This window comes from Rhinolophus sinicus, chromosome 14, assembly GCF_057876585.1.
Source record: "Rhinolophus sinicus isolate RSI-liver-muscle chromosome 14, RSI-T2T, whole genome shotgun sequence".
Classification (NCBI taxonomy): domain Eukaryota; kingdom Metazoa; phylum Chordata; class Mammalia; order Chiroptera; family Rhinolophidae; genus Rhinolophus; species Rhinolophus sinicus.
Window position 1 is genome coordinate 55,112,870 of NC_142514.1, and position 24,590 is coordinate 55,137,459.

At 37.6% G+C, this 24,590-nt stretch overlaps 1 protein-coding gene across 4 annotated transcripts in view; it reads right to left on the reverse strand.

The window, feature by feature from the left end:
- Nucleotides 1-1,458: 1,458 nt before the first annotated feature.
- CRYZ (crystallin zeta) overlaps nucleotides 1,459-24,590 on the reverse strand; it is a 40,749-nt gene continuing 17,617 nt past the window's right edge. For 2 of the 4 annotated variants that reach the window (XM_019743765.3, XM_074334954.2), the window contains 4 exons: nucleotides 22,799-22,948; nucleotides 19,736-19,837; nucleotides 19,544-19,639; nucleotides 18,249-19,141 (listed from right to left, as the gene is read on the reverse strand). In XM_019743765.3, the coding sequence (XP_019599324.1) occupies nucleotides 18,977-19,141; nucleotides 19,544-19,639; nucleotides 19,736-19,837; nucleotides 22,799-22,948 (513 nt within the window). In that variant the 3' untranslated portion in view covers nucleotides 18,249-18,976. Of the gene's footprint in view, nucleotides 2,095-18,248; nucleotides 19,142-19,543; nucleotides 19,640-19,735; nucleotides 19,838-22,798; nucleotides 22,949-24,590 lie in introns of those variants that run through there. The other 2 variants (XM_019743766.3, XM_074334956.2) reach the window with 2 other exon arrangements.

Genomic DNA, 24,590 nt, shown 5'->3' on the forward strand with positions numbered 1-24,590 from the left:
TACCATTCTGTGCATGTATTGATATCAATAACCTTAGGAACATAGATTGTTGATGTTCCCAGGCATAGTGACTAACCTTAATTTATTTGGTAAACATTTATTGAGATCACACCCAGGGCAAGTGATTCCTACTGTCCCAAAGTATCATTTTCCAAAACTGGTTTCACCCTGTAATAAAGAAACCTTCGAATTAAAAAAAAAAAAAAAAAAAAAAAATCTCATCTATCCACCTAAAAAAGGGTCTTGGAGGTATATGTGATCTTGATCTGATGACGAATTATTTTACATCTTTTTCCTTCAAAAGAAAGCTTCCACCAGTATGTGTTAGCGAACACATCCAGAGCTGCCTTAGAAGCACTAATTCTAACACCCTACTACCACAGGCAGCTGAAGCTCAAAACTACCAGTTTCAATAAAGCTCACCCTTCATGAAGATCCTTCAGCGTTTAGGGATGGACAGTAATAGCTATAATTTCCACATCTGAGAGGTATTTATTGGATCATGGTGAGAGGGCCAAGAAAGAGAGGGGATGCAGGAAGGAGCGGGCTGTGGTTGCAAGCTATTGTCTGGTAGAAAGTCTTGCCCACTGGAAGAAATAGGTGTTTTTATGGGACGTGCCCATCACTTACCTGGCACAGGGTAGATGCTCAATAAATGTTACCTTCACTTTTCTCCCTTAAGGCTATTTCATGTTAATATAGCATTTTAAAGAACATGGAGTGTGTTTACATGCATTATGTTACTAGACCCTCACAACACCATTTGCAGACAGGCTGGATTTTATGTTTGAAAATATGAACCATCTGAGAGGTCAGATCTCGTATATAGCACTAGGTCACACAGCCAGTGCATTTTACAGTCTGTAACTCGGATCATCTGATTCCCACACTCTCCATCTCCTTTACTGCTCTGAGCTGCAAGTATTCGGTAATGTGCACCTGGCCACTTTCTATCTTATTTTTAAAATGTTCTTCACTGTGTGTCTTCATACCTTCAAGGGTCATTTATCATCTCCTTGTGTTTGCTTTTCTGTTTCCTTCTCCATTTCCCCTCATTCTCGGTTTGTAAATGTGTTACACGTGTCATGTTCTTGGGTCTGTCGTTAAAAGTTCTTTGTGCAGGATCTTAAGCTCTTCCAAGTTAAAGACACCCTGCAAACAAAGCCCATTTCATTCTGGGCCCTATTTTTCCTTTGAATGCTTTTGCTCAAATACCAAACACAACTTGTGTGTTGCTTTATGAGACAGAAACAGTTGTGCAGCTATAGCTATGATTGTGCCATTACCATTCTGAGGTGTTGATGTTGTGCTTCACATTTTTCCTGTGTTCTTAACTTGATGTCCTAGCTTGAATTTTTATTTCGCTCTAATCATTTTTTAAATTTGAAGTCTTCCTTTTTATTTTGGCAATTTCAGATGGAACGCTACATTTGAAAAAAAAAATGTTCACAGAAAAACTGAAGGTTAAATCAGTTTTATTCTGTAAACAGTGCCTAAATTATCATCTTCCCATAACAACCCGATTAATATGTTAGAGCAAAGCTGAAAAGCCAAAAACCGTACTGAAAATGTAGAGCTAGGGCGACACCGTCTGGTGAGGAGCAAACAGCATTTTGTCAACAGCAGCAAAAACTAACTTAGAAAACGGCCCTTCCTCCCAGACAGATTTTATTCCAACAAACCTATCTTTTGTGAATACCTGGTATGTCTCAGGCTCTGTGACAGGCACTGGAACTACTGATAGGGCAAGATATGATCCTTACATTCAAGAATCTAACCTCCTCCTGGGGAAGAAACATCTCTATCTACACACCTACCCAAAAAGAGATTACGATCAAGTATGTCAGCACTGTCATTGTGCTGTGTGCACGGAAGATGTTAGAAGGGACCACAGAGGCAGCTTACTCTCACGGACCCGGGAGGGCCTCACAGGGGAGGGCTGAAGTCTCGACGGATGTGTAGGTGTTGCGACGCAACAAGGTAGGAATCCTGCAGGGAATGAAGAGCAGATGGTGCCTCACATTGGGAACTAAAACTGCATGTGCACAGGCTGAGAGACCATGTGTTCACTGACCGGAAGGCTTCTCAGTCCACCTGGAGAACAGAGAGCGTAGAGAGAGATGTGGCTAGAGAGATGGACAGGGCCCCAACCCAAAAGGCCTTTGAAAGCTCAACTAAGAAGAGTGGGTTTTATGATCTGGGCGTCACGGACCCGTGGGAAGGTGTAAGCGTGAAAGTGATAGGATCAGATTTTCCCACTAGAAAAAATCACCCTAGCTGCAGTGTGCAGGGAAGGGGAAGATTAGTTAAGATCGGGAAAGTAAAGTTGGAAGCTGTTAAAAGAGCTCTAGAGAAATGAGGGCCTGAATCGGGGCAGAGAGTGTGGGGATGGAGGAGAAAGAGTTTCAGGAAAGAGCATCAGCCTATGTTACAGCTTGTTTGGAAGTGGACTCTCAGAAAAATGATTTTTAAAGCTACTTGATGTTTATATGGCTTTTATATAAAAATGAAAGGAACATTTCTTTTCCTTAAACAAAGATAGGCGTATCTTTTAATGTAGATATCTTCCTTTTCTTTGTATGTGGTCTTAGGAAAGATTTGAACTATTTCTCATCGCATGGAAGCATAATTGCTCCACAATCCAAGGACACAATTTTACAAACTAAATTTGGAAACTTTCAAAAAATATTTATCTCACCTGAATATATTTAATGATTGCCACTTGGAAACAAGAGCCCAGAGACACCAAACTGTAGCAACAGTGCTTAAATACTCCCATAAAAAGGCACCCTAGTTCCTTTGGGAAATTTGGATAACTGTAATGTTTTTCAAAGGAAGGTTAAAATTTTTAAGTGAACAGCCCTAATTATAAATTGAGAAATTAAATATAATGCAAAAGAGGCCATGATTTTCCTTGTTGTCACAATAAATTTAAGGACTACATTGTGTTCACTAAGTATCACACAAGGACATACACTTATGTTCACTTATTCAACAAGTATTTACTGGGTGTTTCTGTGTATGAGCTACCATGACAGATACACATATGAAGAAGTAATATAAATCCCTCGTCTTCCATGAGTAGATAGTTCAGTTTATGAAAAGATACATATGTACATATACATGTATACACAATGTATGTCTACATATATGCGCACACATATATATATGTTTATATGTAACATGCATATGTTACATCCATTTAAACAATATTCCAAACCATGAAGTGTGAAAAAATATTTTAGAAATAAACTAAAATTCTCTGCTTTATTAAACATAGTTGACCTGTAATAGTTGAAGAGTAAGATTATTTAATTCAAGGCTTTTATATATAAAAACATAACTTTATAAAGCTTTAGCATAATCTAACCATCTATATCATACTACTTAACAATATACTATCCCTTCCTTATTCAGGAACATTGAAACAAAACTTATAAAGCCTTACAAAAAGAAGAAATCAGATAACATGTCTTCCATATATAGTACCAACCTTTGGGTACTATATATATATATATATATATAAATGATAGCATTTGAAAAATCATTTCACTCAACACATTACATGGTTCCACAAGAATAATTATTACAGAAAACATTCTTTTCAAAAACAAAATATGCATTGAACAGACTAAAAGCAGCACAGAGAATAAAAGTTCAAACATAAAGTGACTTAGTGTTGTCAGGTAATGTGGTTACAACCATCACTTGTGAATCCGTATCCCACAGTAATTAAACAGGTAAGCTGAATTATTTTTACCTACAAAAATATTCGATGATCAGAAAATAAGTTATGCTTATTATGAAGTCTATTCTTGAATCATCTGCTTAATATCTACAACATGTATTTCAGATGCTAATTTAAATGTCATCAGGTGGCATTTATTTCGTATTTTGGTTTACATCAAAGTGAATTTCAAGAATTGGAAAAAAAAATGTAACTCCAAGTTTTTTAATAAAAACCACCTTTGGCTACATAATCTTGATCTGTCAGAATGTTTGCCACATCTCAATCTATAAAATAATGAGTCTCCAGATAAATAAGCAATATTGCCAAATATGACAGGTGTCCTGGTCCTGTCATGCCTGAGAGACAGTGATTGCCCAAAACTGGCTTTCCCCCAAGCTTTGACGTGCTTTACATGTGGCCAAGGCAATTCAAAATAAGAGATACATAAATACATCTTTTGATATATTGAATGAATGAAAGAAAACTTTTAAAAATCTATCGAAATCTTTGGACGTATGTAGCTATCATAGGGAAGATGGTTTAAATTAAGGTTTGATTCATATAGTCATCTGCATTTCACTCAAGCTTTTACAGAAATGTTTAGCCAGTTTCAATAAGATCACACAGGTATATTCCCTTGATATTTAGAGACGCAGTCTATTTCATTATAAAATACATAAACTGTTGAATGAATGAATGAATGAATGTGAATGACATCAGTTCAATGAGTGAGTTGGACTCGATTAAACCTTTCTTCCAGCACAAGAATACACAAAAACACCATCATCTCTCACTGGATTATACAACGGCCTCCTTAGTGGTCTTCTCATTGTGATAAAATTAAGTATTCTCATTGTGATAAAATTAAGTTCTCCCAATTACAGGCATCCAAGTCAGATTTGAACAACAGAAGTTAATGGGGCCATCTTCCTGACACGTGGCCATTGCACTGGTAGGCAGCATTGTGGAGACCTTGGTTTTTTCTGCATATGCTCTGGTGTCTTAGTCACTAACTCTTTGGGTGGTAAGAAGTGGATGTGGTGTTGCTGGTGGTTTGCCAATCCTTGGATTGCAGCTAAGTGGTCCTTCTAACTCCCCTCCTTCTTGATAGGTGCAGAGATAGCAACTCCCCTTGGCAGGTACTTTACAGCTTTATTCTAAGTCATTACTGGAGGTCCCGCCTAGACGCTATCCTCTTTCCTTTTCTGGTGATGTCTGAGCACTTTCTCCCTGTATAAACCACTTTCTGCTTTACACAAGAATGTTTCTATTTCTGTATCCAAACCCTAATGCATACACTTTTCCATCTACCTCAGATTAAAATTCTAAACATTTCCACTGATCTACACGGCTCTCTGCTACCTCTCTGATGTCATCTGTTACTCTTCCTCGCCTTCATTCCAACCCAGTCAGGGCTCTTTGATCCTCCTGAAACACACCACACACACACTCCTTCCTCAGGGCTTTTGCACTTGCTTTTCCCTCTGCCTGGAAAGCTCTATGTCCAGATATCACCTGCATGACTGACTCCATCATTTCCTTTAGGTATCTTGTTCAAATACGCGTTATCACCTTCATGGAGAGGCTTTCCTGACTACACTACATAAAATAGCAACGGCTCCCCACACTCCCTCGCCCCTTACTCTGCTCTATTTCTATGTATAGCTCTTATCATCACTCAACATACCACGTACTTACCTGCCTATTTGCTTTCTGTCATCTCTCTCCACCAAAATGCGAATAATATGAAACCAGACACTGTCACGGATGTATAACCTGCCTGTAGAGCGATGACTGGCTCAAAGTAGGTGCTTAATAAATATTTGTTAAATCAATGTTTATTTGAAGTACTTATGAAAGTTTTTAGTCAGATGGGCAAGCTAGAGGTCTTTACAATTTACCAACCACTTACTATATGGCAGGTACTCTTTTCTACCTTACATGAGACAAAAGACCACCAACCCATGCCTGGATAAACAGAGCAGTGGGAGTCAGACGAGTCAATAGGTAGTCAATTGTACCTTGATAAAGCTGGAAAAATAGATAATTGCAATCCATTTGTTCATCCAACATATATTTATTGAGTACTTAATAGAAGAGAGCTAAATTTTTTATAGGCTTTCTATGTGCCAAGCATTGTGCAAAGGCACAATAAGACTTACCTAATATACTTTTTATAACAATCCAATAAAGTCGCTATTATTCCTGATTTCCAACCGAGAAACTGGAGGCCTAATAAAGCCAAGGTTGCCACACTAGTGAAAGATAAAGGCTAGATCCTAGTTCTGTCTGACTCTATATTGTTATTCTGCTTAAACAAACATGGAGAAGAGCCATCTCACCTGTTAGTGAGGTCAGAATAGCCTTCTATGTAGAAGTAACACATAAGGTAAACCTTCAAAAGTAACATGCTGGAATTAGGCAAAGATTGGAGGGTAGGACATCTTTGGGCTAAATGAGTATCATGTGGAGAATCATGATACTGTACTTTCCGTAAAGAAAGAAACACGGGTCTTCCGGGTCTTTGTTTTCATTACTAAAGTAGGTTAAATTGTGGCTCTCTGAATGAGTTACTGAAATACAATTTAAAAACTGCACACACACTCACACACATTGTAAACAATAGCAAAATCAATTTAAAATATAACTCAATTGTGCAATGCAAAAAATCAGCATGAAGGAATTACATATAAACATAAGATTGAGGAATATCTAGCATTTCAGATTTTAACAAAAGAGATATGATTGCCTATAAACATTTTCCATTTATAGCACATAATTGAATAACTTATGTGGCAATTAAATTATGTGCCAATTAAATAGAATTGCAAGCTTTAATAAAACAAGTTTAAAACAAGTGGAAGTTATTACTGAAGCACATAAATTGCTTTTTTTACCCTTACTAAGTTGAATTGACCCATTAAAAATTAATACTGACCTATGTTATGCACTTTCTGTATGTAGAACATAAGTGTAAGAGTTAGGCTGATAAAAGTTTTCAAGGTATAAATTATATAAGGTTAAGAGGGTTTGATGCTTGCTTCATCCAACCAAAATAATAAGGAAAAATAAATGTTTTAATGGATTGGTTTTACTTTTATGTTTTTAGGAATTCCATTTTTTCTCTTACTCATCTAAAGTGAAGTTTTCTTTGAAGCAAGATGCCCAGAATCTAAGTGAAGTTTTCTTTGAAGCAAGGTACCCAGATCTAAGTTTTGAAAGCACATAAAACCAACTTTTCTATACCTGATACAAATGTCAAATTTCCAAATTATAGTTAATGTACAAACGTGTGCTTCCTTATGTGTTCTTCTGTGATACAATTTAAACTTAAAATTATATATGCATATATCACCTTGTGTGTATGTATGTTTGTATGTAAAACTTGAAAGAAAATTTCCCAGGTAGGAAAACCAAACAGACCATCATAATCCTTTACTCCTCAAACATCCGAGGGCCTGCCTTCCTGTAGTACTGTGCTCGGTCTCACTCCTCACCTCGAGAAGCTTAAATTCTAGGGCAAAGGAATTACATCAAAAGAGGAAAATATTCACTCCTCCTGATTAGCAACTGCCGATTATACTAAGCTTCAGCCATTCGTTCTCCTTTCCTATCCTGTGGTATATAGCAATTTGCTTTCACTAAGGGTTTGAGTGACACCGGATGAGCAGCTGCTCCCACATTCTACCTACCTCCCAGAGGGATAAATGCTTTGCTCGTTTTCTAAATACTGCACACAGAGCTATATACAGATCATCTAAAAGTCAATCAAACGATTCATTTCAAAATATATCTGGAAAAGGGGTATACATGGCACAGACAGGAGTAGAGGCAGGAAAGTTTTGGGTTTGAAGGAGAAATTACAGAAGGTGCGCCAGTCCCTACTGCATATGATTGATATTTCATTGGGTAGATGAAGCGAAGTGATGAAAATAAAGCTGGAAATTGGAAATTGACTACGGGTTTGATCCAGGGTTAGGGTTCAATGAGTGATTTTTGTAGAAGGATGATGGTTCAAGGTAACTGAGGGTTTTCTGGTGTCCACCGAGGCTTGGTGGAATGTGAGGGCTGGTTAAGGGCAATGGACTGACAAGTGACGAGGGATCAAATAAATGGGGGACTGAATGAAGTCCAAGAGCAGGTGCAATTAAAACAGGGCAAAAGGACTTTAAATGACCTCTGCTCTGGAAGCTGTTTGCTCCCCTCTCTAGCCACTTTAGAAAGGCGTATTAACATAAATTTTCCCAGTCCTCACCATCTGGGGACTAGAAGTGAGGCAAACAAGGTCACAGAAATAGTAATGACACCAACTCTATGATTTCCGTGAGTCCGGTGTCTGGTTTAGGGCATCCAGCTCCCTGAGAAATCTTCCCCAACTATTTCTGGGGGGACTCAGGCTATCGAGACCAAGTCTACTTTCCCTGGTCCTGTGGTTCCAAGAATGCTAGTGCTGCTGCGAACTTTTCTCGTGTGTACCCCAGTCCCTTGGTCTGCCTCTGACACTCTCCTAGGGAAAACGAGCAGTGCTAGGACCCACCGCGTACACATTCCCTATTCTTCAGTAAAATCAGTGTTCTGAACTTTTACTTCTCAAACGCATTGTTTGAGTACATTTTCATGCAGAAATAAGGTACATTCCATGAATCTGTGTGTAATACATACTTATCAATTTATTCTACAAACGTTTGCTAACTTCCTTCCATTGGTGAAACAGAGAGATGGGTTTAGGAAATGAAAAACACAGCCCCCACACTCAAGAAATTCACATCACTCTAATCAGGGACGCAGGCAAAGAAATAGTAAATTGCAATAGTGTTAAGTGTGCTTATTTGTTTCTGTTTGTGGGGTGTGTGTGTGCGTGTGTAGACCGGTCTTCTTTCACAAAGAACATAACACCCTTGGCAGAGCGGCGAGTGATCAGATTTACTCTAGGAGCAGAGAAAAGGTTCATAACTCTGAGTAGGGGCGGTCATGGAAGATTTTCTTCAGGAGGTTATCACATTGTAAGGCTGAAATTCCAGGTGCTGCCTTTAAAGGTGCAGCGCCTCCTAAAAAAGGAGCCGAAGGAGGAGTGGCAGCAACAGGAGGGCAGGAGCCAGCACCAATTAAGGGTCGTTCACAGTGTTTCTTAGGACCTCAAGGGTATTTGTTAACATTTGCAAATGCCTAGGACCCACACAATCCCAGAATCAGAACAGGAGGCGGGATGCCTAGGAACCTGCATTTAAACAAGCTCCCCAGGTGAGTTTTATGCGTAATAAACCGTTTGAAAGTTATTGGCCTACAATGTAATATGCTGGATGCTGATGCCAGGGATGCTAATTTAACTCATTTATTTTTTTCAAGCTTCCAGTGCAGCAAAGGGTAATAATATTTTAAGATTCCAGAAACCCAGGGACATGGTACTTCTGGGATTAATGTCAAACCATGGGCAGTTCTCTTTGATGCAAAGCCAAGTAACAAGAGAGACCAATAATCGTGACAGCTAGTCTTTACTAAGCACTTACCATAAAAACAAACAAACGAATGTAAAAGCTTAGCTGGAATTCTCCTACTCTTGCCAGATGTGCCACCCACTTGGTGGGCAAGGCTCTCCACCCACTTAGTTCCTTTATCAACTGGATTGGCTACACCCCATCCTGTCCTCAACTTATTGAGTCTTACCTCTCTGCCAGCTTGTGAAACTCTTCAAATAAACCAATCACACACACCCCCACGGGAGCCAGGGGCTACTCAAACCTCTTGTTACTACAAAACTTGCCTCCCACAAGCCCTTCTGGTGCTTTCTGCTCCCATGTGCAAAACCCATATGGCCTGTCTCTTGGCATTCAGTGCCATCTTCCCCAGATTGTGAGTATATGTGACTAATAACTGTTGCCAATCTCATTTGACCAGTGTTGGGTGTTGTGTGTTTAGCCACCACATTCCTTAGGGTGGGGGATCCCTCCTTCACCAATAGGGTAAACAAAATAGGACCATTTTGAGCTGGTTCTATGGTAACAGTTTGTGATTGGGAAGAATTCAATTCTGAACATAATGATTTTGAGAAGTCGGTGAAACACCCAAGTGATCAGTCCATTCGTCCTTAGAACAGGTTGGAGATAAAGGCTCGGACACCGATCACAATGAGATGCCACCTCACTCCTGTCAGAATGGCATCATCAATAAATCAACAAACAAGTGCTGGCGCGGATGTGGAGAAAAGGGAACCCTCAGGCACTGTTGGTGGGATTGCAGATTGGTGCAGCCACCATGGAAATCAGTATGGAGGTTATCTCAAAAAACTGGAAATGGAACTATCTTATGACCCAGCAATTCCAACCTTAGGTATCTACCTGGAGAAATCCAAAATGCTAATTTGAAAAAATATGTGCACCCCTATGTTTATTGCAATGCTATTCACAATAGCCAAGATGTGGAAACAACCAAAATGCCCATCAGTAGATGACTGGATTAAGAAATTGTGGTACATTTATACAATGGAGTCTTACTCGATGATAAAAAATAATGAAATCTTACCATTTGCAACGATATGGATGGACCTAGAGAACATTATGCTAAGTGAAATAAGTCAGACGGAGAAAGACAAATACCATATGATCTCACTTACATGTGGAATCTAAAGAATAGAATAAATGAACAAACTAATCAGAAACAGTCTCAGAGATATAGAGGAAAAACTGAGGGTTGCTAGATGGGAGGGGGGGTGGGGATGAGGGAGAAGGTGAGAGGATTAGAAAACACATCGGTAACCACAATATTGCCACGGGGATACAAAAGACAGTTTGGGGAATATAATCAATAATGTTGTAAAGATTTTGTAGGGTATTTGATGGACACTTGTCTTATTAAGGAGACGACTTCCTGGACAGTGTAAGTGCCTGACCACTGCACTGTACACCTGAAGCTGAGTAATACGGAATGTCAACTATAATTTAATACCCTGTTTCCCCGAATATAAGATATAGCTGGACCATCAGCTCTAATGCATCTTTTGGAGCAAAAATTAATATAAGACCCGGAAAATAAGACCAGGTCTTATATTAATTTTTGCTCCAAAAGACGCATTAGAGCTGATGGTCCCCGGGTCTTATATTAATTTTTTCTCCAAAAGACGCATTAGAGCTGATGGTCCGGCTAGGTCTTACTTTCGGGAAAACATGGTATATATGCAGTCACAATAAGTGGAGTACAGCATAAGGAACAGTCAGTGGAATTGTAACAACTATATACAATGTCAGAGGGGTAGTAGATTGGGAGGGGGGGGTTATCACTTTGTGAGAGGTGTAAATGTCTAACTTTTTACATTGTTTTGTACACCTGAAACAAATAAATAAAATAGAAATAAAAAGAAAGCATACCAACAATTAAGAGGTGAGTGTAAGGAGAGATGTTTGAAAAGGAACCTGAGAGAGACCAGGGGTATGAGCAGAATAATGTTCTGAAAGTGAGGATGGGAAAAAACTGAGGTGTTTATATTTTTAGAGAGATGATGAAGCTACAAGATTCAGGGGATACCTGATAGAGCAAAGTTCATGAAGAGGCCAGAGCAATGTAATTCAAAGAAAAGATGGAGGCATTATGCTTAAAAAGAAGGGTGGGGGGTGGTCATCACTTCTAATGAAACAGGAGATAAAGCCAAAAGGATGCAAATACATCCGTAAGTTTGAATAGGGTTGGTATTTTCTTTATTGTGAAAAAAAAATTCCAGATAAATTGCCTGCCAGTGAGTGGAACAAACTCTGGAAAACAGTGTTCCTCATTTGGTTAACTAGCAGGCTGAAAATAAAACGGTAAAGAATTCCAGCAACTTCAGAGTTTTCATTTGTGTGGAAATGTAGATTGATAGACATAAAAGGGAACATAATCTGTGAAGCACTTAGAAGCTACAGTGATGGGTCTATAAACAAGACTACGTGAAACCATCTAATAAACTCAAAACTTACTCCAGACTAAAAGAAACTACAAGGCATATAAAAACTCAAATTACATGAATAAACTGTGAAACAGAATTATATATAGTGTTAATTCCTAAGCAAAATAATATTTCACCGGATAATACATGGGTACTATTTTGTTCAAATGCATTTGTCACACCTACTAGAAGTGCTTTGATTAGAAGTGATGCTTACAAATGGATTTCAAATGGATGCTGCAATCAAAATAAACATCCAAAACAAATTGATAAGCCCAAGTTCATCTTGGGTTTTTTATTAACCACAAGTTAAATCTTGAAAGTTCATTACTAGAAATGTAAACACTATCTGATCCCCATGATCAGATAGTTTTCATCACCTGAAGAATAGTTTATCTTTTTAAAACAAAATGGACTATTTGATAAGGACAATTTATTATTTCAAAAACAAGAAAAAAATAAATCACTATGATCCACTATGTACAAATTTAATACAAATACATTACAGCTTTTTACAGAGCATGTAAAGAATAAATCATAAATTATCAGCACAGGTAAGAACTAATTCTGAATGTGTGGACATACTATTACAGAAGATTCTAGGTAAGATATATATAAATAGCGTGGACAGAAAAGGGACCACATGTCAAACCTGACAAGCTCAGGAGACTGAATAAGATGGTTGTTCCTAACCAAGGTGAACCATAGAGGGAAGTCACATCCTTGGCCGGTAGCTTCCTTGACAAAGATCAGTCTTTATCTTAAATGAGCCTGTCTGTCATCTTTTTGCATCTAAGGTAACATACCCTTGGAAGGTAAGAGTAATTCCTTTCTCCACCCCTTAAGGGGTACAACCCCCCACATTAGAGCAGGAAACTACAAAATCCCTCATTGTTATCTTGTTCCCCAAATACCATCTCTATGTGCTGTAAAATGCTATTAAGTATCCTGTACTCACCAACGTTAAAGAAGTATGTGTCTCTCCATTTTTCTTTTTATCCAATCCCAGAGATTTTCCTGCTTTGCTTTCTCCCACCCCCTTAATGGATTTCATGTATCCTTCCTCCTTTGATTCTAATGTATAAAATAAGTTGCAAAACAGCCATTTTCTGGAGCATTTTCTTAATCCATTGAGACTTTGCTTCCTGGCAATTGTCATCAGTTTGGCTCAAATAAACTCCTTTAAGCTTTTTCTTAGGCTGAATGTTTTCTCACTGGCAATAGTTTAATATCAAAAACCAAAATAAATGTCATTAAATTTCAGAGTATATTATTTAGAGCCTAATATTTATTACTTTGGAAGGCATTTATCTTAAAATTTAGCTACTGATTTGTGAAAAATAACTTTTTGTTGAAAATATTTTAAAATGTCGGAAAAATAAAAGGTCGTGGGGGAGGGGAGATATTTATAACTTCACCACTAACACAAAATATTTTGATAAATATCTATCAAATATCTCTTGAAAGGCAGAAGTAAACATGGACAATTATATAGAAGTGGAATTATGTTAAACATATTCTGTATCTACTTTTTAAACTTAACATTGTTAATACTATGCCTTGAACATCTTCCCATGTTAGGAACTATAGATATACAGAATCATAATAGCTACACAGTATTACACCATGTAAATATATTAGCTTTTTAATCACTCCATTGATGGAAATTTAGGTTGTTTCCAATATTTTACTATGATAAGCAATGCTGCAATGAAAATAATCTTGATGTATGTCTCTACAGACATGTCTATCTCTTTAGGATAAATTCTTATAGTGTAATTAAGGAGTTCAAGAGGGGTCACATTTTAATCTTAAAGACATTGCCTATCAGCTAGTTCTCCAGAACAGAAACAATTTTATATTCTCATCAACAGTCCACAAGTGTCCATTTCTTGTATTACTAATGAGGTTGAACAACTTTCCATAAGTTTGCTGGCTATATGTACCTATTCTTGTATGAATTATCTACCCATGTCCATCTCTCTTGTGGGAATGTTCATTATTTACTAATTAATTTGAAAAATTCTTAAGTTTATTCATTGTTATCTGGTTTTGGAGATCTTTTTTTATTTTTCCTACTTTGCTGTTTCTTTTATAGTTTGGTAAAACTATAAAAGAAAAATGGCTTTTGAGTAATGGTATAAGAGGCTTTTCACCTCTCAAATAGGTAGCCAGTTTTACTGAATTTTCCCATTGAAAAGCCATTTTTATCACCCACAAAAGTGAGAAGCATTTTTAGACTCTATTTTGTTCCACTGGTCTAGTTATCCTTGGACTAATATCACTAGTAACTCTAACATGGTAAAAAATTTTCATATCTGCTGCAATTTGTTCCAACTCATTACTTTTTTTCATGAATATTTTTATGGCTATTTGCCCATTTTTCCACTAAAAAAACTTCAGAAATATTTTTTCAGGTTCCTAAAAAGTCCTATTAAGATTTTGATTGGAATCACTTTGAATTTCTAGAGTATGACAGGAAGGAAAGTCTTTACATGAATCTGACTAAGAATTCTTCCTTTGAGTATTCTTTTAAATCCCCCAGGAAGGTTTTACAGTTTTCTTTTTAAAGGTCCTATATGTTTCTTGTAAATGTCGTCACTTACATTTCACTGCTTTTTAAATTAGTAATAGTAGTACTGTTATTGTGAATATTTTTCCATATTTTTCTAACTGATCAACTGCTTTATATTAATTTTTGTATATTTATTATGCAATTAACCACCTTTCTGAACTTATTAATGGTTTCTCCATTTGTTCTCTTGCATTCTCCAGGTTTTGAATAATATAACTATAAATAATGATTCTTCTGCACGCTTCCTTCCAACATCTAATTATATGAAACTTAAAATTTTTAAAGATATCTTACTACTAGTTTTCATTAATTTTGCATAGACATAAATACCATCAGTGAATCAATTTAGTTCTTGTTGGCTAGCTCAGGAAAGTTTTAATTATTACTTCTTTCATTTTACTGGTTTTTTTTGTGGGAGCACACTTATAGTTCAAAGGTTGCATTTTTTTGTTTTTCATTTGCTCTATTTTTTTTCTCATCTCTTTTCTATACTTTTTTGGAGAGGGATCAAATTACCCGTATGACCAATGAAGTTTTCCAGTGTCAGCTATGCTGATTCATACCTCCTATGGGAACAGCATGTGGGGTTTCCTTTCACTTTTGCAAATTTCAGAATACTCCGTTTATTCCTCTTCTTTATTTTAACTTATTCTTCCTTTACGGCAGGCACGGTAACATTGAAAGAATATTTATTTAAGCACTTTGTGTAAGACAGAGTGCTAAGTATTTCGTAGACATTATCTTGTTTACTTCTTACAAACTCTAAGGTAGATATCACACCCATGTTACCCTGAGAAAATTGAGACTCTGAATGACAAAGCAATTTTCCCAGGACTCGACAGCTAGTCAGGGGTAGAGACAGGTCTTACAGCCAGGCCTCCTGCCTCCACACCCACGCTCTTACCAACTCTACCAGAGGGCTTCACATGCCCTTGGCTTTCCTCCCTGTTCATGCAGCAGCTCAGTTCCTTTCAAATCTACACCTGGAGTAAGGTGGCCGCATAAGTACCTCGTGTCAATGCTAGTGCCTGCTGGACCAAGGCATGAACGTCTGCGGCTCTGATTCCTAGATAATCTGGCTCTGCGGCAGTCAAGCACTTACTGCAATCTGGCGGTCCTCCACTCTCCACCCATTTGCAAGGCTTTCTCTGTGCAACGGTACATCCAAGGTACAAAGTCCCCCGCCCTCCTGAATCTGCAGTTGTACCCCAAATGGAAACCTGTAGTCTCTAAAGGGCAGGTGAAAGCAAGAAGCTGAGAGACACTGAGGGATGGGCATAAATCTCCAGCTAGCTCAGTTATTTGTGGCTAAGGAGTTGATATTCTAGGCAGTGTACCTCCTGTGTCTTGAGTTGGAAGCAATGACTGAGTTGAGGTTTTTTCCTATCTACTCTGCAACTAATTTGGGTCAATGAATCAAATGACTGACACTGGAGTTAGTACAAATTCCCAATGGATTTTGGCACAGGGTTTCCTCTTACCTTTAGTTGTCTAGTACTGTTGCAGTCTCTGTGTGTCTTTCTACATGGAGCTGGAAAAGGACAAATCCAGGACGTGCTGAACGCTCTTTAATGAGCATCTGTATCATGCAGTGGGTTTGGGATCAAGACTCACTCTTACATAACATACATGGACTGTCCCCAGCAACACCTACTGGTCAATGACAAAGACCAAGGTGTCTTTAGATTTCTTTCTATGATATCACATTTCCTAGACTCTTTCCTTGGATGTAGGAAGTTCCCACAATATGAGCTATTCCTAAAGCCCCATGGATCAATGAAATTGTTTTATGATCACTTTCAATGACATTTTAGAAATGTATTAAATGGTAGTATTGGAAAGAGAATTAAGGATTGAGCTGAGAGGGGTTTTCCTTTCCGTGAGACATGGTTGAAGACACAGAGAACGAGGCCAAAGTGACCTAATAGGTTTTGCTGTTCTTGATAGTTATCTTATACAGAAAAAAGCTCTTTACACTGTAAGTTTTGGCACACAATTTCTTGCCTCAGTAAAGCTGAGCTAAGGATATTTAAAAATGCTACCTTTCCCTTTCAGAAACATCCAAGTGATTTTGTACTTCTCTGGCTAAAGCCACTATGTATAGAGGGAGCTAACAAATAAATACATCAAAGACATTAAATGTTAATTGAAATCCCAAGCTACACTAAGAGCTCCTCATCTGTGTTTCCAGGTCACCACTTGTGATGGTTAGTTTTATGTTTACAGAGTCATCAGCTGACTTTAAGTAGATTTCCCTCATAATGCAGGTGGGCCTCATTCAATCAGTCAAAAGTCTTAAGAACAAAAACTGTGGTTTCCCAGAGGAAGAATTCTGCTTTCATACTGAAATATAAAAGCCCCACTGGCCTGCCCTATAGATTTAGACTTGTCAGCCCCCATAACTGCATGAGAAAAAAATTTAAAAAGAAATCTCTTTATACATACATACATATGTATGTATAATATATACATGTATATACACAATAACCTACATGTATATATACAATACTCTAAAAATATGTTTTACTTGGTTCTTGTCCCTACTCAACTCAAGGATGTCTTATACATCTCAAGGATGTATACACTTGGATGTCTTATACATCTTTGAATCCTCAAATTCTAGCACGTGCCTTCAGACTCTTAAGTACTCGATAAATATTTTGAAGTAATGGATGAATAGAATACTCCCTTCATAAAAGACTGTCAAATTGGGAGATAAGTGACAGCTGAGGCAAGGATGATTCATAGGGTAAGAAACTAGGAATCTCAGGTAAAATGAGGCTTAAAAGCAGGCAGCTCAACGCCCATGGCAGCCGGACGTACAGCAAGCCAGAAAAGCCAAAGGCCTGGAAATTAAAATTCAGGTTTTATATCCAAAGGCTACTCAAAAATGTTAGCTGAGTTTGAGCCTATGAGTCATGTGACACTTGGTATGTCGTTTCACCTTCTTAAGCTTGGGGTGGCTGATCCATCTGGTTTCTAACACAATTTATGATTCTAAGCAAATATACGCCTAAGGTCAAAGCAAAAAGGAACAGAAGTTCAGACGGTTGAGACGTGACATAATGCTTGTCGATTCTACTGGTTATTCTCCCCTGTGGTCAGGGACGACAGCACTGGTGACTGGTATAGTAGCCCTCGGGCTACAGGCACCAACAGAGCAGTGAGTACAGTTGGCTGAAAACTGCGACAAGAATAGAACTAGAACTACAAGGAGATTCGTACAGGGAACGTGTCCAATGTTACATAATCATAAATATACTAGTCCAGAAAGTTTGGCTAATTTTGCCTTTGAAATGCACGGGACTGTGTCAATGGCTGTGAATTATTAAGTCAGCAGTGTGCTTTAGCTCATTCTATATAGATAAGGTGAATGTGCAAACAGATTACACTGACTTTTACAGAATAATTATTCCTTGGTTTTTTACATGGGAAGAAATCCTTCATTTTAGGATGTATATGAAATGCTAGTCTCTAGATTCATGACATTGCTTTTTAACACTTTTTTGAAACATGTTTTTTTACAGGATGCTGACCTGTAAAAGAAATAGTGAATAAACTTGGAAAATGCTAATAGCCAAAACACTTCAGCCATGGCCCTTTCAGCCAGAAGCCAAAACAACCCTCAATTGTAGAACTTAGCAGTGCTTTCTGTTCACTATTAAAGCAGGATTTTGTGTTCAAACTGGAAATACGATTGTCATTCAAAACAACAAATCAGGTCAAGAGAAGCAAGCACTTAATGCAGCAGCAGACAGGAAGCTGTGTTCATGTGAAGGAAAACCAGAACATCAACAATCAAACCTCATTTCCTTGGGCTTAATATTGATGGCAAGATTTCTACATAATCATTCCTTTACTAAATTTAGACAAAGACTTCAGCCCCGAACACTGTTAGGAAGGGCCATCACGAGCGATGTAAGAGTGAAGTAAGGCGAGGACTGCATCAAGACAAACCAGATAAACAGTTTTAAATTTCCTATAGAATTTACTGCAGGTTTCCACGTTATAAAAACAAAGGCACATCATTCTTAATGTGTCAAATTTGTTTATTAATTTAAATAAAAATAGGTGACCCCCATTAGACAAACAGATAATTCTAAATCTAATTTGAAATCAAATCAATCTGTAAGTATCTATTTGGAGACTATACACCTGGCATCATATTATACCAAAGATAAGGCTGCTGTCTTCACAAAATATATGGATTATTGGTAATCAACCATTAACAAAGTAAATATTTAGGGAAATATTGGAAAACTAATAAATTTCTCGGGACATTGTTTATTTTGCCCTTCCAAGAGACCTGTAGATCTCCATGAGATTAGTTTGGAAAAGGGGTCTTGTTTAGTCTAGAAAATCTTCAGAGTCAAATACAATTCTAGGCTAATTAGAGACTGAAGAAGCTTTATGAGAAGAATACAGTCTTGGAAATCAAGCAGTGTGATTTTTAATTAGCATGTTTTAGTCAAAGGTATGAAATGAATGATCAGGAATGTCTATAATGCATGCCAATGGCAATGACAACATTCTATTTCCCACTATGACGACTGCTTGATTACAGGTAGAAGGCCTAAGGAATATTGCCAGCTCTAACACAAATTGTACTCCAATACCCAGGATCTCTAAAGACAAATCTTGTTTTTTAATATGAAAAACTCAATGAATCAAATGAATGCTAATTAAAGCAAAGACAGCATAAGTAAAACTGGAGTAAGAAACCTCTAATTACATAGGAAATACATGAAATAATTAATCATGATATGAGAAGAATCATTTTCCCAGTAGCCCCACTGCTATGAATGATATTTTTGTGAGCCTGGGCCACCTTCTCCAACGGATACTGAGAACCTATTACAGGTCTCAACCAACCAATTTCCATTCCAGCTTGAACGACTGCTGCAAATTGCTGAAATTCCTCCTAAGTGAAAGAAAAGGTGTTTTGTAGAGGAACATATGACTTAATTTTCAGATGCATTAAACATTTTCAGAATCTAAGAAAGCCTAAACAGTTTCTTACAAATGTGTGGCTTTGTCAACTTGTCCAGAACTACAGAAAGGCTATCCTATCGCTATAGGATAACCGTAAGTCTAATTTGTCTGAGGTAGTCTCAGTTTACAAATGCTTATTGTCCTGAAGTAATTGCTAATGGGATCTCCTTTCTCTCTCAAAAGTGTCCTGACTTGGAAAATAAATTACACTGCCACCCTACTTATCTTCTAGTGACTAATCCTTAACCTACTTATCCAGTCACATAACTAAGTTTTACACCTAAATTTCTAACCTGCCTGACTAGACAAACTGCATCACTTCTTTTCCTACCTTGGTTGAGGAATAGAGAGCAACTCCAATTATACTAGTTTCCTTTGCCATGGTGTCCCGTGGGTTTATTTCAATAGAACCTCTGTTGCCAACAACCTATCATGAAGAACAACGTGTGTATCATTGAAGATTACTGCAAAACAGTGTTAAATTATGGCAAAATTCAAAGTGGTTAAGAAAAGAAATACTTACTATTACTCGTCCTCCATATGACAGAAGATTCAGATCATTACTAAGATTTACATTAGCTAACATTTCAATAATCACATCAATTCCTTTTTCACCAACAGATTTCTATATAATATAAAAGAATGCAAAGTTAAGAAAACAAGTTTAAAAAGTGTAAAATAGTTATCATTGTCCCATATATTACAGAAGTATGTTTCAAATGATATAAAATGTACATTTTCAATCTGATCATGCAAATTTTAAACTGATCTAATTATATTGTGATGATGTCATTCCAAGGTATGAGCTACAACATTTAAAATGGACAGATTTGTATAAAATAAATTGCCATAATAAAAAAAAATTTGTCTAGAATTTTCAGGCGCTTAGACTCAACTTGACTATAAAATACGTTCTCCTTAGTTGAAAATTTTCTTATCTTCAGAATGTATTTTCATACAGAAAAATAAATAAATAAAAAGTAAAACCCTACAAGGCTCCCATTTTTATTAATAAACAAAACACAAAAGAAAATACTGGCTGTTTGATGCTGCAGGATTTTTTGTGTGTGCATTCAGTTTTGTTCTAAGTGGTTTACAATCAGCTGGGCATAATGTTTCTTTTCTTTTGGGCTCTCAGATGCTGGTTCCCAACATCGAAAACTACCTCTTAAAAAGCTATACATCTCTACCTTATATTCATTTTATTTTAACAGAAAAATGAATGCTTGTGTCAGGCAGTGTGCTAGGTATAGGAATTCAAAGATGGACATAGGGAGCTCAAAACAAAACTAGGGAGAAAGATGGAAAATACTACAGGCATAGCTGTAATGTAATGGGCTAAGTAATACATTAGCAGAAATAAACCGTAGGTTATGAAGAAAGAAAAAGTTACAACTTTGATCAGGTGTAATGGTCATACAAAATTCCATACAGATGAAGACCCGGGCCCTGAAGGATGAATAGGAGTCTTCGAGCAGGAAGGAAGAGGAGCAAGAGGAAGCTAGACATGAGGCAGAGGCAGTCTGGACAGAAGAAACAGAAAAGCAAAGATTTAGGGACTGACAGTTCAAGCCAGGATTGGAAAGCAGCCCAGCAGAGCTGGAATATGTATTTGGGAAGGTGGAGGTTGGGGACAGGAAGAGGTAGGAGAGAGTACACTGGAATGTGGTATAGACCACGAAAATACATTAAATGCCACATTAAAGGATTTGGACTTTGGTGGACAGATGTTCATTAATTAATTCTTGGGCCAGGCACTGTTTTAGGTACCGAGGAGATCCAGCAGGGAACAAGAGAAACAAAAATTCCTATCCTTGTGGAGCTCCCATTTTACTTACGTCTGGAGACTATTTCTGTTTTCTTTTTAAAGAGAACCAAATGACTCTGGAGATAGTAGAGGAGGTAAAAGGCCATATTAACTCAGCTATGAATAATAGTCATGGCTGGAGAGGATGAAGATTAAGTCACAATGGTGAAGGGAACAGAGAAAGTGATATATATGAAAGGCATGCCAGAGATGAAACTGTTAGAATGAGGTGACCACCTTGATGGGTCAGAGGGAGAATGGTGATGAAAAGATAGGAATAAAAATGAAATGAGGTTTTTTTGCCTTGGGTGGCCAGATGTGTGGCAGTCTAGCAGGCTGATCAGGCGAGAGATAGTGTTGGCCTGATGGGTAGTAACAGTAATGGGTAGTAACTGAAGCCATGTGTGTGTACAATACAGATCAAGATGAAGGTTAAGTACCAGAGAAGATGAGAGACCAAGGGAAAAGGCCAAAGGGACATAAACACTTGAGTAATATGAAGAGGAAGGAGACGGAAAAGGAAGTCAGGGAAGTAAGAATCTCTTCTTACTTCCAGTTTCCAGGAGATGTGGGCAGGGTCAGTTGTTGCTGAGAAATCAAACAGGATGAGGAGCGGGAAAAGAGCAGCAGACTGGTAACAGGAGCTTATCAGTGACCTCTGATTAGCAGTGTAAGAAGTTGGAGTGGCAGCAAACCTGCAGTGGGAGGCTAGAGGGAAGGAAGTAAAGCCAGGAGTACCTACTACTTTTCCAAGGAGTTTGGTGATAAAGGACAGGAAGGGGGAGGGGGAGATGAAAGGTTAAAAGAATGCTTCTGGAGAATGAGGGAGGCTCAAGCAGAAGGAACAAATAGAAGAGATGGAAGCTACCAGACCTCGTGGTCTTAAAATTAAATTACTGCAAAACAAAACCATATTCTTAAAATAACTGGCTAATATTCATCTTCCTAAATACTCTTGGAAATCGGTATTGGTAGTGGACACTCAATTAATTTTAGGCTTCCTAGGTATATAACAAAGGAGTATCTGTACTCAGTTTTTTGGCAAGGTGATTTAGTGGTAAAACACAAACTCTCACTCATATTTTTCCTCAGTTTGTAATGACCTAGTTTACATAGTAATCAATACCTGGAAAACTCTTAATTCTTTCTCAACCTGAGCAAGTAGTCTGAGGATTAGCAAAGTAATCAGTGTTGAGTAACTTGCTAAGATAGCACCAATGGGGACCTGCTGAATCTGCTTGAGTTCTGTTGTATCAATGGGCTGTACGCAACAGTGAACTAAATGCTGCCTCACCGCTTTGGATGGAATAGTGATCATTCCTCCAAAGCATCCAGTTAACAAATAAACTGTATTCCCTGGGCTAGACAGGGAAAGTTTGTAATCTGTGGATACCTCACCTTCAGTGGAAAATTTACACCATGAGAAATTACACAAGAACCCTTCACAGGGGCAAATACAAAGCTGTAGTTTTACTTGAACTGTGATTTGCATTAAAGAGTACAAATTTTTATAGCTATAAGATGTGAGGGGCTAAATTTCATTTGAGAAACATAAACAAGATAGAAATGACAGTGAAATTTTAAAAATTAGACATCTCTGCTTTTTTAAATTAATCAAAATTTTAAAACACAGCATAAAAAACACAGGAATTTAAAAATAAAAAGGAAACAACACTAAGAGAATGGTTGATACAAAGAACTTACCAAAAAAAAAAAAAAAAACTGTAAGTCTCCTAAGAAACAAAATTTTACTTTGATAAAACTGTAGAACAATTTTACCTTAATTTTATCAATATAATTAACTTCTCTGTGATTAAACACTTCATGGGCTCCATTCTGCAAAACAATATTTTGTCCTTCCTCAGTGCCAGCTGTGCCCAAAACCTTTAAACCATACGCTCTAGCAATCTGGCACGCTGCTATGCCTACCTGAAAAACAAAATATAACCCAACAGTTTTCAATTTTTTGCATCCTTGCAAACATGTATTAAATGTATCTAATGAACTTAAGGTTCCCTAAGTCCTACCTTATTGTTGAGGAACTTCACGTCTAAATGAAGAAATAATAACAATAGCTAACTTTTATTGAGCATTTGTAATATGCCACATACCATACTTTCTATGCATTCTTTATTTCATTCTCGCAATAAATCTATGAAGCAGATATTAGTGTCCCTATTCTACTGATAAGAAAAGCGAAGCTTATAAAATGTAAGTAACCTGCCCAAGTCACTGAGATGGAAACACGAGCTGGACCAAATCATAGCACAGAGCTTGAGTTTTTAACCACTGCTTCAACATGTTTACTTAGCATCTGTTTTGTGCAGGAGGTACACGTTTAAAGATGATCAAAATATGTTCACTGACTTCATACTTTAACTGTACATGCAAAATACTATATGATGTCTCAACCATTTAAGTGGAAGAGACAGGTACATGGAAAAATTAATTTATTCATGTATATGATGAATATTTACTGAGTATTTACCATGTGTTAGAAATGGTACTTCACGCAAGAAACTTAACATTCTAAGGAAGGGGGAAGATGATAAACACATAAAGAAATATATGAATAAAACAAATTTAGAAAACAAGAAGTGCAATGGATTGGTAATAGAGACAATGGAATTGTAACAGTTATATACGATCCCAGAAGGGTAGTAGATTGGGGGTGCAGAGTTATCACTCTGTGAGGGGTGTAAATGTCTAATTATTACATTGTTTTGTACACCTGAAACTAATAAAAAACAAAACAAAACAGAACAAAACAAAAGCAATGTTATGAAAAAAAATAAAACAGCCTATAGGTTTAGAAAGATAAGGTGATGGGCTGGTTAGGTCATCAGGAAAAGCTACTCTGAAGAGATGAGAACTGACTACAGTGAGGGACAAGCCACGTGAACATGTGGGAAGCCACATGGAAAATGCTGTAGGCAGAGTGGTCATGGCTAACTGGTGAAGTGGGAATGAGCGTGGGGTGTTCAGAAGAAAGAGGGTCGATGTGGCTTGAGGGGGGCATATGGGAGAGTGGAAGAGGAGGCCCCAGGGGCATAGAGAAGCCGAGGCACACACACCAGGCCCTGGAGGCTGAGCCTTTGGGTTACATTCAAGAACTGTGCAGAACTGCTGGAGAGCTTTTAAGCAGGAGAGTGATATGGACCAATTTAGGCTTTAAAAAGAACACTTCTATTATATGAGAGACAAAAAGAAGGTTGTGGGGAAACGGCAGTGGGAAAATCAGTTAGTAGCCAATGGAATAGTCTAGATAAGAGACGAAGCTGGCTTGGACTCAGTGGGCAGCCCTGAAAAGAATGACAACAAATTCAAATACAGTGTAGAGGTAAACTGAAGGACTCCCTCACAGATTGCCGGAGGTGAGGAAAAGAGAAACATCAAGGACGTCTCCCAGGTCTTCGGCCACATTAACTGGGTAGATAAACAGGATCAGGAAGATTAGAGAGGATCAAGTTTGTGAGAGCATAGAGAATTCACTTTGAACACGCTGAGCTGTGTATTGCTCACCTAACCGGACATGTTCAGTAATCAGCTGAAAATGGGTATGGACTTGAAA